The following is an 18,495-nucleotide window of genomic DNA, read 5'->3' as shown; positions in this document are numbered from 1 at the left end:
GTAGAAATATGTTGAGACATGCACAGCTACAAAGACCCTTTGCAACACTCCCTGACAGTTTAGAACAATAACAAAGAATGAATCTAGTCGTCACTGGGAGAGACATTTAAAACAAATCTTAAATTATATACATCTACATGCAACAATACGTATACATGACTACACTGAAATTACCTTCAGGAAGTTTAAAATACGTTAAAAACAAAAACTTTCGTTAATTATATGATAGTTAATTTATAAACAGTTTTCTTACCTTCGTGGCCTAGTCCTTGGGGACATCATTTCATTCCCAAGTATGTGGTACCGCCTTGCTTCGTGCAACAACTGGTAACACTCAGGAGAATTCTGGATCAATTGGTCCACCTCAACTGTCTGAACAAAGTAGTTGGGATGCAACAGAGGGAGTCTCACATGTGTCAGAAGCTCATGTAATAGTGGTCTTCTCAGATCGACAGCACGATAGACCCAACGCATGACAGCTTCAAAAACCATCTCCTCTTTACTAATAACAAGTTCATCACTACAAATATAATCAATAAGTTCATCTTTGTCAAGCTCAAGAAACTCTTCGTGCTGGGACACATCCTCAAAAGTCTGTAACGCGAAAGTCTTGCATTTTGTGAAGAGTGTCTTGAGCGAGTGGGTATCGGCAAAGCGCTGAATTCCTAAGCAATTACAAGGATCAAGTTGCTCCTCCAAGAACTTGGCGCACGCATCACGGAGAACGCTGATCTGAAAGAGGCTTGATGTTTCAAAGATGTACTGTACGTTCTCTGTAGTGATCTTCACCTTCCCAGTATACACATACTGCAAAAAACATTCCATAGCTTCGGCTAAAATGCCATTGATTTCAACCAACATTTCTCGGCTTTCCCTGTGGTCATTACAAAACATAGCTCTGAAGTAGCTACTACAGGCTGACAGAACAGCTCTGTGGCAAGGAAATTCTTTCCCTTCCACACAAATGATGACATCTGTGAATAACCGGTTATCTCGGAATTCATTAAATATCTGGAGTATGTTTTCAGCATGGGATGATCCTGAAGAGAAGTCAAAAAATTCATGGCCTGTCAGAGATTTAGGGTCCATCTCAAAAACTTTACGCTTCGTTGCTGGGGAATCACGCACCCCGAGATCCTCTCTGTTTAGTCTTCGTCCTAATATTAGGACCATCGTTACATCAGTTGACTATATAACTGTTGAGAAATGACTGTTAGGGATCTTTACGTGGCTAAAAGTGAAAAAACAAACAGTGAAAACATTTTAATAAGTAAAACATTCAGTATTCTAATTATATAACTTCATTTTGATGTAACTCTGCAACAGAATCGTGTAATATATTTCATGTAGGATATAGAGTTTGTTTTAATAAACCTTGATAAATTAAAATTGCATTTGCACAATTAGACCCCCAGGTGAAAGGATACCATGTACTTTGTGAATTACTAATAACCTTCTGTCTTCCCTTTTACACACTGGGTTTTATCCACTGACTATAAAGGTAAGTCAGAATACTGTAAGACACAGAACTTGACTATATTCAGAATCCTAAAATAAGTGTATATTATCTTAATACACTAGTGTTGCTAGACAGGAATTCAATTATATTTATTAATGGTCTTTAAAAATATGTATATTGTTTGACTAGCAAGTTCTTTTCCAGCATTACTAAGGAAATAACAGGGTATGTAGAAAGATTTATCTACAGAGATACCCAATGCTGTATTTAAAAAATATATATATATTTTATTGATTTTTCACAGAGAGGAAGGGAGAGAGATAGAGAGCTAGAAATGTCGACGAGAGAGAAACATCAACCAGCTGCCGCTTGCACAACCCCTACCGGGGATGTGCCCGCAACCAACGTACATGCCCTTGACCGGAATCGAACCTGGGACCTTTCAGTCCGCAGACCGACACTCTACCACTGAGCCAAACCAGCTTCGGCCCAATGCTGTATTTTTAAAAATATATATTTTATTGATTTTTTACAGAGAGGTAGGGAGAGGAATAGAGAATTAGAAACATCAATGAGAGAGAGACATCGATCAGCTGCCTCCTACACCCCCCCCACTGGGGATGTGCCCGCAACCAAGATACGTGCCCTTGACTGGGACCTTTCAGTCTGCAGGCCGATGCCCCACCTACTGAGCCAAACCAGTTTCGGCCCCAATGCTGTATTTTTTAAAACACATTTTGATTTCAGAGAGGAAGGGAGAGGGAGAAGGAGAGAGAGAAACATCAATGATGAGAGAATCATTGATCGGCTGCCTCCTACACTCCCCCACTGGGAACTGAGCCCACAAACCAGGCATGTGCCCTTGATTGGAATCAAACCCAAGACCCATAAGTCCCGAGGCTGACGCTCTAACCAGTGAGCCAAACCAGCTAGGACCCCAATGCTGTTTTAATAAAAATACTTAAAACAACTTAAATGACCTAAATAGGGGATTAAACCAAAGTACATCTTAAGGATAGAACACAGTCTATGCAGCCTTTAAAAAATTAAGTAGACTAGCCCGGCCAGTGTGGCTTAGTGGTTGAGCATCAACCTATGAACCAGGTGGTCACAATTCAATTTCAGGGCAGGGCACATGCTGGGTTTGGGCTCAATCCCCAGTAGGAGGCATGCAGGAGGCAGTTGATCAATTATTTTGATCATTGAAGTTTCTCTCGTTTCCTCTTTTTTTCCCCCCTCTGAAATCAATAAAAAGTTATTTTAAAAAATTATGTAGACTAATGACATGGGGAAGAGTTAACTAGATAGTAAGTGAAAAGGAAATCATAAAACATATGCTAAAGAAATAGAAAATTTATGAATCAATGCATCTAGAGATAGAAAAAAGGAGGCACATATGCCAAAATCTGAAGTGATTCGTTTTGTTTTTCTCTATTTCCCTCTAAATGTCCACTATACATAGGAAATAATTTGTTTTTAAACCTCGCTCAGAAGTGACTATGGATAGGTAGCTAATGAATTGAGGCACTGGGCTATAGCTATCAATTGTCTTAAATTTTAATTTTTAAGGTGGTTCTTCTCCTACTCGATTTTCACATTTTAAGTTGATATATGACTCAAAATGCATTTATCCATTGGCTTAAGAGCACTCGGGGTAGCTCTCATCTATGCCCTTGCCTTCAGAATTTCATACTTATAAAGGTCCCAGCTTTTTCCTGAAATATTTCAACAGTCAGATATCCAGGCCAAATGATGGTAGCATGAAGAATACTTAACATTATGAAAAACAGTATGGAAGTTGCTAAAAAAATTAAATATAGAACTATCACATGATCTAGCAATTCCACTTCTGGGTATTTTTCTGAAGAAATCCAAAATACTAATTTGAAAAGATATATGCATCCCTTTGATCACTGCAGCATTATAGAATCTCCCTTTTGGGTAAAAGGGACAAGATTTTCTTACATAAATGAAAAGATATTCTGTGTTCTGTATTTAATAATCTACACATCTAGGGGAAATAATGAACAACATAAACTGATGAACAAAAACAGACCCAGAGACAGAGAAGCAGCGATCAAGACTGTCAAACCTCAGAGGGAAGATAGGGGAGGGTGTGGGAATCGGGGAGAGATCAACCAAAGGACTTGTGTGCATGCATATAAGCCTAACTAGTGGTCAGGGACAACAGTGGGGTGGGGGCATATGTAGGGAGGGGTTTGGGATGGGAATGGGGGAATGAGGACAATTACGTGATATCATAATCAATAATAATAAAAAAATCTTACTGTGTTTGTTTTCTAGTATCTTACTGTATTAACTTTGGGGTAGCATATTGAGTGAGTTAAGTATTAATATAAGGCTGATTAAAACTTATGTGCTCTTTGCCCTAACCAGTTTGGCTCAGTGGATAGAGCATCGGTCTGCAGAATGAAGGGTCCCAGGTTCGATTCCGGTCAAGAGCATGTACCTTGATTGTGGGCACATTCACAGTAGGGGGTGTGCAGGAGGCAGCTCATTGATGTTTCTCTCTCATCGATGTGTCTAACTCTCTCTCCTTCTCTCTTCCTCTCTGTAAAAAAATCAATAAAATATGTTAAACAAACAAAACTTGTGTGCTCTCCCTCCTGGGAGCACACCCTTGGGCCTTTCCCTGCCCTTCCTCCCTCACAGGCATGCATCCCCTAAACTCTAAGGCAGGTGTCGGCAACCTGCGGCTCCAGAGCCGCACGCGGCTCTTTTGAAGCTTCACCGCGGCTCCGACAACTGGCAAGCCCGTGTGAAAATGAAGGCAACGTCTTACAGCCCTGATGTGCTGACACTGTGCACTGAGGTTCAGGAGCAAAAATCCCATTAACCAGGTAAATTAAATATTTTAATTAGCTATTAACTTGCAAAAATATATTTTACATTGTTAAGTGAAAAAGTCCTTTTTTTTTTTTTTCAGATTGACAGCTAACTGCACGATCCGGTATACAGCATTAAGGTAAGAAACAATATATGCAGTGTTATATTTGTTTTAAATGTCGCAATGGTTTTGTGACTCCCAGGTTTTTTTTTCCTTAGGAAATGGGTCCAAGTAGCTCTTTATGTCTTAAAGGTTGCAGACCCCTGCTCTAAGGGATCCCACTAAGACTTGCAACCAGGGAACCATGGAGCAGCGGACAGCTTGTCCTGGGTTAACCCCCTGAACCTGTCTCCAAGGCCCCACTTTTTTGATCTTGCAGTGAGCTGACAACAGCCAGCCTTGGCTCACTTCGTTCACTGTGGCTTTTACTTCTCAGTGAGCCAAAGCAACCCCTCACCTAGGCTCATTCCTTTCCTAGAGCATTACTAAGTGACTCTGCCTAGGCTCTCCTGTTGCTGCTTCTGTCCCAAGTTCTTCCTTGTTTCAATGTCCTCAGTTTTAATAAACTGCTTTCAAAAATTTAAAAACACACACAAAACCCAAAAACTTTCTAGGAGTTAAGGATCTATCTTTTTATGATATTTCCTGCCCCTTATTCTCATAGCTGTTTTTGTTTTTAAAAAAATATATTTTATTGATTTTTTACAGAGAGGAAGGGAGAGTGATAGAGAGCTAGAAACATCAATGAGAGAGAAACATCAACCAGCTGCCTCCTGCACACTCCCTGCCTGAGATGTGCCCGCAACCAAGGTATATGCCCTGACCAGAATCAAACCTGGGACCTTTCAGTCTGCAGACCGACACTCTATCCACTGAGCCAAACCTGTTTCAGCTCATAGCTGTTTTTTCAATAACTGACTGACAAGAGCTCTTTCATGTCTTTTACCCAACGTAATCCTGGATTAGAACAACTATAAAAATCACCCGCTATTATAAAGTTTTCAACAGCAACAAGATACTTGTCTACTGCTTTGCTTGTAAGTGGCTGTCTCTTAGACCTGGGCTGTTTCCTTCTGAGCAGCTTTGGCTTGGCTTTTGGACATCCTGACTTCTGTGGACTTTCTGGGAGTCTCCCATTAATCAGTCTCCACAAAGCATAAAACATAAACTCTTCCTAGATGACAGGGTGGGTAAATGATTTGCACAGAAGGATCTTAGAAATAAGAGATGCATTTCAAAGTTTATCTTTTGGGCTTCTATATGTTAATTTATTAGCCTTTGTTTCCCCATTTTACACAAATCAAGTACTTTATTTTAACTAGTAATGGAAAAAGCAAGAAATCAATTTGGCATCTCTGGACAAAACAAGAGGAAAACGTTTGTTCCAAGGAAATTTAATTAGAAAATTACACTGAGTGGCCAGACTATTATGATCTCCGAACGCATAATAATCTGGCCACTGTGTGTGTGTGTGTGTGTGTGTGTGTGTGTGTGTGTGTGTGTTAGAGGCCCAGTGTAATGAATTCGGTCAGGGGGAGGGGACATGGGCAGTTGTCCAGCCTGCCTGCTGGTCCAATTCCCGGTCAAGGGGACCATTTGCATATTAGCCTTTTATTATATAGGATACACACTGAGTGGCCAGATTATTATGCGCTCAGAGATCATAGTAATCTGCCCACTCAGTGTGGGTTGAGGTGAATTAGAGGATGCAAGGGTGATCAGGCTGTCGTGTCAATGATTGCCTGCCCACATCATGTGATTTGTCTAGTAAAGCTACTAACTTTTTTTCTCCTCTCATTTCTTCAGGGGTCTTATTTCTGGAGCTACATTATCACTTGAAAAGAAGTCTTTTCTTAACAGAATATTTTTTAATTGAATTGATTTTTAGAGAGAGAGGAAGGGAGAGGCAAGAGAGAAACATTGACGTGAGAGTGGAACATGGATTGGCTGCCTCCTGCATGCCCCACATCAGGGCTTCAGTCATGTGCCCTGAATGAGAATCCAACTGGCAACCTTTCAGTGCACTGGATGTCGACCAACCAACTGAGCCACACTGGTCAGGGCCAGAAGACTCTTCTTGTTAAGGATATTGTAGGGTTTATTTCCAGCTGCAGGACTCATACATGTTATAGACCTAGTTTCTGATTGTTAAGTGAATTTAAAATGAGATGTATTTGCTTCATGTCCCAGAAAAATGAGTGGAGATAACTTATTTTACTGTCTCTAAGAATGGAGAAAAATGCTGAAGGGGGACTGAGAGTATCAGGACAGGGTGGAAAGGACTGGGTAAATATTTAGTATTGGGAACGACCGTGAGATTGCCCTCCTTTATCATCTTGAGGACAGAACTATTCCTTGTGATTCTTACTGACCTTAGTAACCCTTGGTTCAAGAAAGTAAAATGGTTTAAATCCTCAAATAACTATGTTTAAATAGTTTATAAATATTATAAATACCTTTTTAGCATTTGCTTGATCAAAGCCTCAGTCAAAATATTTGTGTTGTTTCAATTTCCACACCTAAAATAAATGGAGAACAGCAGCAACATATAAATCAGATATGAATCACTTATACTGGTAGCTGGCAGGATTTACTAATATGTTAAAAAATGCTTTTAGTTTCCAACTGAAGTTTACTTTTGTATGGAAAATCATTACTGAATAAAAATTCCTGAAAGCAAATTGCTATTTCACATACAAACTAGTTTCATTATCAACTTCTTTACTTGACAATTTTATCCTGCAGTAAGGTTTCTTGAGTGAAAGATGAGTAAACACTGGCATCAACAGCAAGCTAATGGTGACAGTAAGATGAGAAAAATAGATATCTTGTGATAATTCTGCATTTGGATATTTGAAGAATGTCTGGTAATAGATATCACATCTGAGTTTGGAGACATTAAATAATTCTTAGTTGGTCTATCAATATTAAAAGTAAACAATTTGGTCATTATATATCATATAACCAAGGAATACATTTCAGAAAAATCTCAAGTATTCTAGGTAATTCAGGAAAAAGTTCATTTTAAAATCCACAGTAATTAGATTATCAATATAGAATCTCCAAGTTTATAAAATAATTTTTAATCTTTTAATATAAATGTATTATTTCTTCTGCTTTGTTGAAGCATATATAGATGTAGTACCTATAGAAACTAATTTAGCATAACTCCTTTTTGGGGGGTCATAGAAGGGGAGTAGAGGAATGCTTAAGAGAAATGCTTAGCATCTTGAACTGTGCACAGAATAGCAATTGAACATTAATGGACCTGGTTTCTGGCCCATATATCTATAAATAGAACTCATAAATTCTCAAGACCAAGTTATGGACTATTGATTTTTTTTTCTATAGAAATACATGAACACACTTCTCTATACCCTGATTATGCGATGATTGTGAGGTGAATGTTATCCAGCTTGTTTCTTTTCTTGTAGAACGCAGTCTAACTTGTGTGTGTGTACCTTTGGTAAAGAATATCTCAAATGGGTCAGATCAGGGGATTGTTAATCCTAGCTAAATGCTTCTTTCCAATGGCAATAAGATTCTGAGGCAACACAGGTATTCAGCTCAATTCAAGAAACATTTATAAAGAGCCTATCCTTTGTCTGGCACTGGGGTTGCAAATACTGAATTCAGATCCCATTTTAGACTTTGGGATTGGCTAATATAAGAACCAGACAAGAACTCAAAGACTGATATTAAAATAGATTAATTTCTCAGTGTTTCTCTAACAGAAAACACAGGTGCAGATTGGAAGAGATTCTCTCATGACTGATCTGATCTAGAATTATACCTTAAGGCAGCGATTTTCACCCAGTGTGCTGCAAGAATTTTTAAAACATGCAATACCTGACTATCCAGTCAGGGGCACTGACTTCCTTTCCCTTAGACAGCCAAATAAGAAAAATGACAGGAGCCAACACAACAAGAGCCATCCAGTATGAATGAATAAATAAAAAAATTATACTTTTTTTTTTCAGATTGGCAAAAAAATAATGTATTTTTTTGGTGTGCTGCAGAATTTTAGTTTGTGTGCCACAAGATTGGAAAAAAGGTAGAAAATTGCCGCCTTAAGAAGTAGAAGGGCAAGACAATTCATCTGGACATTTTCTGCAGGGCTTTTAGCTAATACTTACGGGACAGAGGGGGTCAGCATACAAAGTCCCAAGAAGATGTATACTATCAGAATTAGTCTACAGTATAGCTGTGCTGCAACCAAGCTTATTTTCCTTTAGAATGCAGGAATTCTATAAAAAGAAAGAAATTACAATCAGCCTTAAAGAGAGTACAGATTAACGAGGGGCTTATTGAGACTAGTAAATACCAGAGACCAACAACATTTTTATTCACACAGACATTGTAACACTGCCACATGCTATGCTCTACACGACTGCATTTTCTCAAATTTAACCTTGAGTGAAAAATAGCAGAGCCAACAAAAGACCAAGCAAAAAGAGGTTTATCTTTAAAGATACATAGTAAGTCAAAAGAAGGAAGAAAACAACTGCAATATAATAAATCTATTATGTTAAAATAGCTAGAAAATTATATTTAACATGATACTGTGTAAAACTAAGCAATTTTTATAAATTTGATATTTTCACAAAAGTTAACTAATTTATTTGAACCTTTATATTTAAATTTATGCTCTTAAATTTTCAATTTAAAGGCTTACTTTTGGAGCAGTGATTCCTGAACCAAGTTTTGTAAATGAAATATTTAAAGTCCAGTCTGCAAGCTGCTATTTTCAATGTTTCTAATCTCTGATGGAACCACCAAGAACATATTTACCCACTTAAGATATCAGAAATAAACTAAAACCTTACATTTCTTTGCCTAGAATTATAGCAACTAGTGATAATCCTTTGTTTACTAGAACCTCAAATGGTCAATACATTATGACTTTGATTAATGAAAAAGAAATAAGAAGTATATGATGATGAAAAATTTACGAGTGTTTAGACAATGTCAGACTAAACCGTACGATTCTATAACTAAAAAAAAAAAAATACTATTATTTTTTTCCAAATTACAGAATAAAAAAATTGAATTTCTCCACTCAGTGGTTTTTTTTCCGTGCCTTAAAAATTTTGGCTATTAATATTCCTCAAAGGAAGAAAAACAAATCATTAATCATCAGACATCATACCTGGTATTAAGCTGTCCTATTGCGTCTACTCATGCCTCTCACTAGATTTGACATGTAAACTTAATTTCATTGGCTTTACCTTGCTAACATATTTCTTTTAGGTATTTAATGCATTGTTTTATTTTGAAATTGAAAGACCTATAGATATATAATATACAATAGTTATAGTTTCTGTTAGAATTATGTTTTCTACTAGAGGCCCAGTGCATGAAATTTGTGCATGCGGGTGGTGGGGTCCCTCATCTGGGCCTGCATTCTCTTGCAATCTGAGACCCCTCGGGGGATGGGATGTCAGACCTAAAAGGGCAGTCAGACATCCCTCTCGCCATCCAGGATGCTGCATGTACCAGTGACCATACTTTTCATACAGGTGAAAGGCATCTTGCTTTTGTATGGACCACTACATTTTTTTGTCCTGGTTATGAAAAATAGTACATAACATAATCCTTTTGAGGCAGTAGTGCCATTTCCCCCATCTTATGGGTGGAAAAACTGAAGGAGAAAGAAGCTAAGTAATTGGCTTGGTCAGTTATAAGTATCAGAATAAAGGCTGATCACAAAATGTGCAAGCCAGAATCCATGCACGTCATTGCTGCATCATCCTGTTTTTTCAGTGTTAAGAGTAGCCTTGCCAGGTTTTAATTTTTAAATCTATGAGACTGTTTCCAATATATAGGGTAGGGTCCCTAGGCCTGGCTGGCAATCAGGACCGTCTGTGGGATAAACAGTGGACAGGGAAATCAGGGGGCCCCTGCTGGCACCTGCCTTGGCTAGTGGCCTGGCTCTGCCTGCTGGCTGATCCTGGCTAACACCCCCCCCACCCCCACCCCCGCTGGTTGCCTCCCTCTCAAGAGTCTGCCTCCTGGTGGTCAGTGTGCATCATAGCGACTGGTCATTCTGATTTGCATATTAGGGTTTTATTATAAAGGATTAGAATTATGCTTTCTGTTCTCTTATTAGAACTACTGAAGTCTGCAAGGACACTATCAATGCTCTGCCACTTGAACAAATTTGAGATCCAATATTTAAAATGACTTCTCTCTATATAAAAGCTTTTATAAGTCAAGTGATTTTTATTTACCTTAGGTGACACAAATAACTTTTAGAAACAACTGAAAGCCTAATTTAAACACTAATTTAGTAAACTTTTAGATGTGCCCAAATCTGAAAAACTGAAGCCCTTATGTGAGTTTAAGCAGTGACAAACTGGTCAATTAAAAAAAAAAAAGAGTCAGTTTAGCTACTGTTTTTAGTAGAATAGGATCTTAAAAAGTATATACAAAATTAACTACAGCCACTTATTTAAGAAATAGCAAAAAGCATTAAGGAGTTAGCAACGTGGACAAAAGCTAAGAAAATTTGAATTAAAGCTGATAGCTCTACTCAGAATACTATTTCTTCTTCCTGTTTAGAGACTAAGTCACAGGCTTTATCTGGATAAGCAGCCTTTTGAATGGTGATTTTATTTTATTTTTTTAAAGGTTTGCATTTTTAAATTTATTTAGATAGGTTTTTAAAAGCCCTGAAAGTGCATGTAGGATCAGTTTGGGATCACAGAAGCTGCTTCTTATGGTGGTCATCTCCACTTCTATTTAAAACATATATTAAAACTAGAGCCTAGAGTAGGGGTGTCGAACTCAATCAGAGAAGGGGCCAAAATCTAAAATCCAGCCTAAATTGCGGGCCGAATGGTTTATTGAACAGTCATAAACTGTCATTGTGACGGAAACGCAGTGGAGTGCAGTGATAACAGCGCGGTGCGGGCCACATTGCAAGGCCTGGCGGGACGGATTTGGCCCGCGGGCCTTGTGTTTGACACGTGCTAGAGTATGAAATTTGTGCATGGGGGGAGTGGGGAGTGTCCCTCAGCCAGCCTGCAGCCTCTCCAAACTGGGACTCCTCCAGGGATGTCTGACTGCCCGTTTAAGCCTGATCACTAAACTTGCATGGAGGAGGCAAACAATTATTGTGTCTCACATTGATGTTCCTCTCTCTCTTCTACTCTCTCTCACTCATTCTCTCTCTGCACCTCCTACTTCTCCCTTTCTCCCACTTTCTCTAAATAACAATAGATCGGGCCTAAATGGGCAGTCGGACATACCTCTTATAATCCAGGACTGCTGGCTCCCAAATACTCACTTGCCTGTCTTCCTGATTTCCCCTAACCACTTCTGCCTGCCAGCATGATCAACCCCTAACCACTCCCCTGACAGCCTGATTGATGCCAAACTGCTCCCCTGCCAGCCTGTTTACCCCTAACTGCACTCCTCTGCAGGTCTGGTCCCTTCCAACTGCTCTCCCCTACAGGGTTGATTGCCCCCAACTGCCCTCCCTTGCAGGCCTGGTCCCTTTCAATTGCCCACCCCTGCAGCCATCTTGTGTCCACGTGGGGGCAGTATCTTTGACCACATGGGAGCAGCCATCTTGTGCTGGTCAATTTGCATATTACTATTTTATTAGATAGGATGCATAATCAATGAGAATTGTTCATAGTCAAGTCCTGCTTTACCCAGATGGCTCAATCAAGCTGCTACAGAAATGCATTAAGTTTTTGGTCAATTCCTATGGATTTATAAGGGGAAAAAAACACTGATAAAATCCAAGCACTATTTCCAGAATCTCCCCCATGAGATCAGGAAAACTGCATCTTCAACACACCATGGCTAAAATGAACATTTTGGTAGATTTTATTACAGGCACAGTAACTTATAATTTCAAAACAAGACATTTGCTGCCCTGGCTGACGTGGCTACATGGTTTAAAGCACATGTGTCAAACACAAGGCCCTCGGGCCAAATCCGTCCCGCCAGGCCTTGCAATGTGGCCCGAACCGCGCTGTCATCACTGCACTCCGCTGCGTTTCCATCACAATGACAGTTTATGACTGTTCAGTAAACCATTCGGCCCGCGATTTAGGCTGGATTTTAGATTTTGGCCCCTTCTCTGATTGAGTTCGACACCCCTAGTTTAAAGTGACGATCCTCACACGGAAGGGTGGATGGAAATTTCTGTCAAGGGCTTGAACCTGGGTTGCAGGTTCATTCGGGCCCCATCCCAGCGCATGGGGGGAGGCAAACAATTACTGTGTTTCACATTGATGTTCCTCTCTCTCCCTTACTCTCTCCCTCACTCTCTCTCTGCTCCTCCTACTTCTCCCTCCTTCCCCCTTTCTCTAAATAACAATGGAAAAAATATACCGAGGTGAGGATTAACAAAAACATATTTGCAATTCGCTCTCACAAATTCTGAATTACCATGGGGGATTAATACCTAGAAAAGTGAGCTATAACCCCCCCACCCCCAACCAAAGAAAACAACGAATTTAAACGGAGGTATCGAAGAACCTTTAACTTTTAGGAGAATATCCTCAAAGGATATCTAATATTTTAGAATTATAATTTCACACCTTGGTCTACAGCAGGCAGATTTTAAATCTATTTTAAAAAATATATATTTTATTAATTTTTTACAGAGAGGAATTGAGAGAGATAGAGTTAGAAACATCAATCAGCTGCCTCCTGCGCACCTCCCATTGGGGATGTGCCTGCAACCAAGGCACATGCCTTTGACTGCAATCGAACCTGGAACCCTCCAGTCCGCATGCCAACACTCTATTCACTGAGCCAAACCAGTTTTGGCAGATTTTAAATCTATTTTACATACCTAATAAAAATCAACCCCGCCAAAACTGGTTTGGCTCAGTGGATAGAGCGTTGGCCTTTGTATTGAAGGGTCCCAGGTTTGATTCTGGTCAAGGGCATGTACCTTGGTTACAGGCACATCCCCAGTAGGGGATGTGCAAGAGGCAGCTGATCGATGATTCTCTCTCATTGATGTTTCTACAATAACTCTATCCCTCTCTTCCTCTCTGTAAAAAAGCAAAAAAATAAAAATAAAAATAAATAAATAAAATAATAAAAATATATATGTATATAAAGTCAACCTCAGCCCTAGCTGGTTTGGCTCAGTGGATAGAGCGTCGGCCTGCGGACTGAAAGGTCCCAGGTTCGATTCCAGTCAAAGGCATGTGCCTTGGTTGCAGGCACATCCCCAGTGGGAGGTGTGCAGGAGGCAGCTGATCGATGTTTCTCTCTCATAAATGTTTCTGACTCTTTATCACTCTCTGTAAAAAAATAAAAAAAATATATTAAAAAAAAAATCAACCTCAGCTGGTGGACCTAAACTGTTTGCAGCTGCAAATACTGAGACGTGATTTTTAAAAAGCTGCTCAAGAGTGCGAGAAATCAGTCATTAAAATCCATCAAACTAGTGTACAGTCCCTGCCCGTGGTGCGTGCGTGCGTGCGTGTGTGTGTGTGTGTGTGTGTGTGTGTGTGAGACTGAGGCACCCTAAAATGCGGCTTTAGGGTCCTTTCTCAGCTATTTAGAACGTTAAGCGCCACGCCGGTCACCGGTGACTGACACTGCACTTTCCGTCCGGACCGGCCAGTCACCGGTGCCGCCAGCAGGTCGGTGACATCGGATATCCAGGGCTAAATCGGCGAAAACGGAACCGAAGACAAAACAGGCTTGGCGCTTAACGTGTTAAATCCTGTTTACAAAAACCATCAAGAACAAATTCGCAAAAGGACTTCCTGCCCCACGTGGTGGCAGAGAAGGCCTACTTCTGCGGTCCTGGAGGGCGGGCCCCGGCTTCGGTTCCCCGAGGACACAGCACCGGCCTCAGGGTCCTGCGGCGGCCGCGGGGCCCAGCCCGGGGCGCCCCGGCGGCAGGTCCCGGGCTGCAGGGGGAGCGGGGAGCGGGGAGCGGGGAGCGGGGAGCGGGGAGCGGGGAGCGGGGAGCGGGGAGCGGGGAGCGGGGAGCGGGGAGCGGAGCGCGGAGCGCGCCCCCGCGCGTCCTCCAGGTCACCTTCGCGGGGGCGGGGCGGGGCCGCCGGGCCGGGCCGACCACCTAGCGACCAGCCGGCCGCCAATCAACGCTCGGAACGCGCCCCCGGGTTCCAGCCCCGCAAGCCGCCCGCTGGCGCCCAATCCGGACCGCGCTAGCAGTCCGCGTACGGAAAGTCCTGGTCTCGGGGGGGCGGGGAAGGGAGGAACTAAATTAAGAAACCGGGCCTCGGAGTGGAGGGAAGGAGGGGAGGGGAGGCGGAGACTCGGCCGGCGGAACGCCCGCCCGCAGCCCCTCCCGCCACGACTCCCCGGGGACGGTCGCTCGGCTCCGGGGCCGGGTTCTTGGTCCGGGCCCCGCCGCGTTCCGTGGTAAACAAAGGCTCGAAGGGGGTTGGGGCAGGGGTAGCGGTCAGGTGACAGGACCGAGCACATTTCGCAAACGCTTCAGTGGGGCTACTCCGGGAGCCCACATTGACGCCGTCAAGTCCTCTCCGACAGACACCGATCGCCCCCCCCCTCCAAAAAAAAAAAAACAAAACAAAAACACCAATAAAAACGGAAAGGCTTGATTTGAGGCCTTCGCATTCAGCACTTCCTTCGAAGCCGGTCGGCAACAGCAGGACCTGTTCTCCCCAGCCCCGTTCGCCAGCTGCTCCCGCCCCCGAAGCGACAGGGTGGCCGACACCTGCTCACCCCAGCCCGGCGGCCCTGTCCCTCCCAGCCCGGCCCCTGCGCCCCGCGTCAGCACCGCCGCGGTTCCGGGCGGCAGTGCCAGGAGGCTGGGGTGCCCTCCTTTCAGGACTGTCGTTGCCGATCGGGGCTTAAGACCTCCCCAGGGACGCCCCACAGACTCCCTCACCCCAGACAGGGGTCCAGCAGCCCCAACCGCAATCTCTCCTCGGCGCCCCTGTGTCTGGCCCCCGAGAGGCCGGGCGCCGCTGGCCTCCCTCCTGCAGACACCCCCGTGGTCGTGACCTCGGTCGCCCCTCCGCCCCCGGCGCCGGCCGGTTCCTCGCCTTTCGGCCGGTCCCGGAGCTGTCATCCCCGGGTACCTCTCGGCGAAGGCTGGAGGCGGCCAGCGGCAGTGGCGAGCAGCGGCTGCCCCCGCGGTCCGTTAGCGGCTGGCGGCGCAGCGCTCCTTCCAGCCCTGAAGTCTCCTGGAGCCACCAGCCACCGCTGTAGCTCACAACAAAGGAAACATGTGACCGGCCGGGCCAAAACACTGAGCGTCAGAGGCCCTGGGCCAATCCGAGTGGGCTCCTCACGCGCGGGGCACCCTGGGAGATGTAGTTCCTGCTGCGGGGGCTACCGCTAAGCGTGCGTGAGGAGACCCAGGCCACAGGGGCTGGTGACTGGAGAATACTTTGTTTTAGTTAGAAACAGGTTAAAATGAAATGCATCGTTTTAGGATTCTCCTGAGAAACCTGAGTGGTGTGTTTATTGCCACGTCCAAGGCAAAAGCACATTTCCATGAAGTCGCAGATACCTTAGTCTAAAGCACATGTGTCAAACACAAGGCCGGCGGGCCAAATCCGTCCCGCCAGGCCTTGCAATGTGGCCCGCACCGCGCTGTCATCACTGCACTCCGCTGCGTTTCCATCACAATGACAGTTTATGACTGTTCAGTAAACCATTCGGCCTGTGATTTAGGCTGGATTTTAGATTTTGGCCCCTTCTCTGATTGAGTTCGACACCCCTAGAAGGTATCTGCAGGCGTCCTCAAACTTTTTAAAGTGGGGGCCAGATCACGGTCCCTCAGAGAGCTGGAGGGCCAGACTATATGAACTACTAATTCCTACTGTAACACCTCGGCTGCGCTCACTGCCCAAAAAACCTGGTGCGCCGGATCAGACTCCTCTGCGGGCCACATGTGGCCCGCCGGCCGTAGTTTGAAGTCGCCTGCTAGAGTGTGCGACGAGGTTTAGAGATCTTTTAAATTTGACCCCTTGGTTCCGAATTGTGAAATCTGAGGGCCTGAGGGTGAAAGGGACAAGAACCCTAGTCGCTAGACGGCGCAGGGAAACTGTCTTTCTGTGTAAATCTGAGTTACCTTTTTATTTTAGACATACATGCAAATCAAAGTTGTTGCAAATCCCTATTTTCCAAGGCAAATAGATTCAGCTAAGGACATTATCTGCAGATATTTTTTTCAAGGATGGGTATACTCTCAAACATTCAACTAGCTTTTGGTTTCTGATGTCAGAATTATAACCTCTCTCTTCTATTCAATATGAATACAGTCATGCCTTTATTGAATAAAGGATTGTGTTGCAAAGACCAGAGGTGTATCCTATATATTATAATAAAAGGCTGATAATGCAAATTGACCAAATGGCATAACCACAGTCACTATGATGCACACTGACCACCAGGGGCAGACGGTCAATGCAGGAGCTGCCCCCTCCTGGTCATTGTGCTCCCACAGAGCTAAGGATGTCTGACTGCTGTGGGGAGTGGGCCTAAGCCAGCGGTTGGACATCCCCTGACGGCTCTCAGACTGACCTTTAACCCACCAAGTGCACAAATTTCATGCACTGGGCCTCTAGTATAATATAGAAGATCAGGCCTCTTAAAAATACTTTTTAGGCTTCTTTCCGTCTCTTATTAAAAATGAAAATGTCTGCAATTTATTAAGTTACTACAAAACTCCAAACTCAGTGTTAGGCACTTTATATATATCCTTTAATCCTATAATAACTCAGCAAGATAGGTGGTATTATCCCATAAGAAAATAAACTGCAGAGAGGATAAAGTTTTAGCCCAGGTCATTCAGTTATTAAATGGTGAAGCTGGAATTCACACATACACTTAAAAAATTGTATTTATGTTAATGTAGGTAGACAATTATCTTTCTAAATAGTTTATTAACAAAGTTAAACATGTATTACACGATTAGTTGTGCAATAGCAGCTCCATCTCCCTCCCTTCCCCTTACTGATTCTCCAAAAGCAACCATTTGCAACTATTTGAACTATTCTGACACTTAATCTCTATTTCTATATACCATATTCCTATTTTCTATGTAAGTAATTGTCATCCCTGTCCCCTGTCCTTCCAATATTATAATTTCTGATTAAATAATTAAGTTATTCGTGGCTGAGTCAAAATTTTTTTTTCTTATTTGGATTTTTTGTTTTTCCAGGAATAGGCAGGCAACTAGTGGATCCTCACTGCCTTGGTGAAGTCTCAACTTCCTGGCAGTGCACACAGGTCCTTCCTGAGACACCTTAGGGTCTGTCTCTGCAGCCTACACACTAGCTTTAATAAATTGTCCACAGTGGCCCAAAGGACTCACCCTCTCAGTATCCGGGCCATTCCTATTCATATCCTGCTCCCCATGCCTCCTATGCCCCCTTCTTCCTTTCACTCCATTCACTAGGCTAACTCCTGCTCTTCCTTCCAGGAGTCAGCCTGTGAGCCTCTCTTGGGACACCCTCTTTTCCTTCCCATTTTGCTCTGGGCTAGGTCTCTCTCCTCTGTCTTCCCACAGCAACCCATCTTTATCTCCTTCCCAGCAGTCTTTCCACTAATTGCCCATGTTTATTTACATGCCTTATACTCCTGACCTGAGGAGTCATTTTATATCATAGCTCACCTCGTAGGTGTCCACTGTGTATCTAGTCACGGATGGAATGGTTTCTACTTCTTGAGTTTAAAAGCGCCTGAAAAAAAAAAAAATGCAGTGCCACCAAGACCCTGGGATCCACTTGGGCTCAGCTATATGATGTCTTCCTCAGAATGACTCCTCTCTTGGGGCAGATAGGTACAGGATAGTCATTTGAGAGAGGAAATGAGGGGGGGACAATGGGACAGGCAGCCCTGGAGACGGGCAGAGGACTGCTGGTGGATATGAGAGCTCCTCAGGCGCCAGAGTTTGAGTGGTTTCAGGATTGGTGAAGGGCCTTGGAAGGTATGCGTACTCCACTCCAGTGAGCATGGCCAGGTAGCAGCCTTTTTTTCTTTTTTCTATTTTTTTTTCTTTTTCAGCTGGGGCTGGAATATAAGCAGAGCTCTTGAGTCTAGGGGGAATCTCCTGAAACGGAGTGAGATTATTCTGTAATGTAATGTGACTTATTGTATGCAGTGTTTACAATCCAGGTTGGCCTGGTCACGTGAAGAGGCAGAAACTTGGAGGGGGGGACCGTTCCTTTTGGGGATATACTGCATGGTTCCAAAGACTGTCTTCTTG

At 43.1% G+C, this 18,495-nt stretch overlaps 1 protein-coding gene across 3 annotated transcripts in view; it reads right to left on the bottom strand.

Moving 5' to 3' along the window:
• KLHL24 (kelch like family member 24) overlaps nucleotides 1-15,499 on the bottom strand; it is a 40,434-nt gene extending 24,935 nt beyond the window's left edge. For 2 of the 3 annotated variants that reach the window (XM_036447843.2, XM_036447845.2), the window contains exons 1-4: nucleotides 15,359-15,499; nucleotides 8,444-8,554; nucleotides 6,764-6,826; nucleotides 254-1,231 (exon numbers count right to left, since the gene is read on the bottom strand). In XM_036447843.2, coding sequence (XP_036303736.1) covers nucleotides 254-1,173 — 920 coding nt within the window. In that variant the 5' untranslated portion in view covers nucleotides 1,174-1,231; nucleotides 6,764-6,826; nucleotides 8,444-8,554; nucleotides 15,359-15,499. The remainder of the gene's footprint in view (nucleotides 1-253; nucleotides 1,232-6,763; nucleotides 6,827-8,443; nucleotides 8,555-15,358) is intronic. The other variant, XM_036447844.2, reaches the window with a different exon arrangement.
• Nucleotides 15,500-18,495: the final 2,996 nt, after the last annotated feature.

Source organism: Pipistrellus kuhlii, unplaced genomic scaffold (genome assembly GCF_014108245.1).
Source record: "Pipistrellus kuhlii isolate mPipKuh1 unplaced genomic scaffold, mPipKuh1.p scaffold_m20_p_2, whole genome shotgun sequence".
In the NCBI taxonomy this organism is placed as follows: Eukaryota; Metazoa; Chordata; class Mammalia; order Chiroptera; family Vespertilionidae; genus Pipistrellus; species Pipistrellus kuhlii.
Note: the sequence above shows the minus strand (reverse complement) of the source record. Positions and strands in the feature narration are given on the sequence as shown.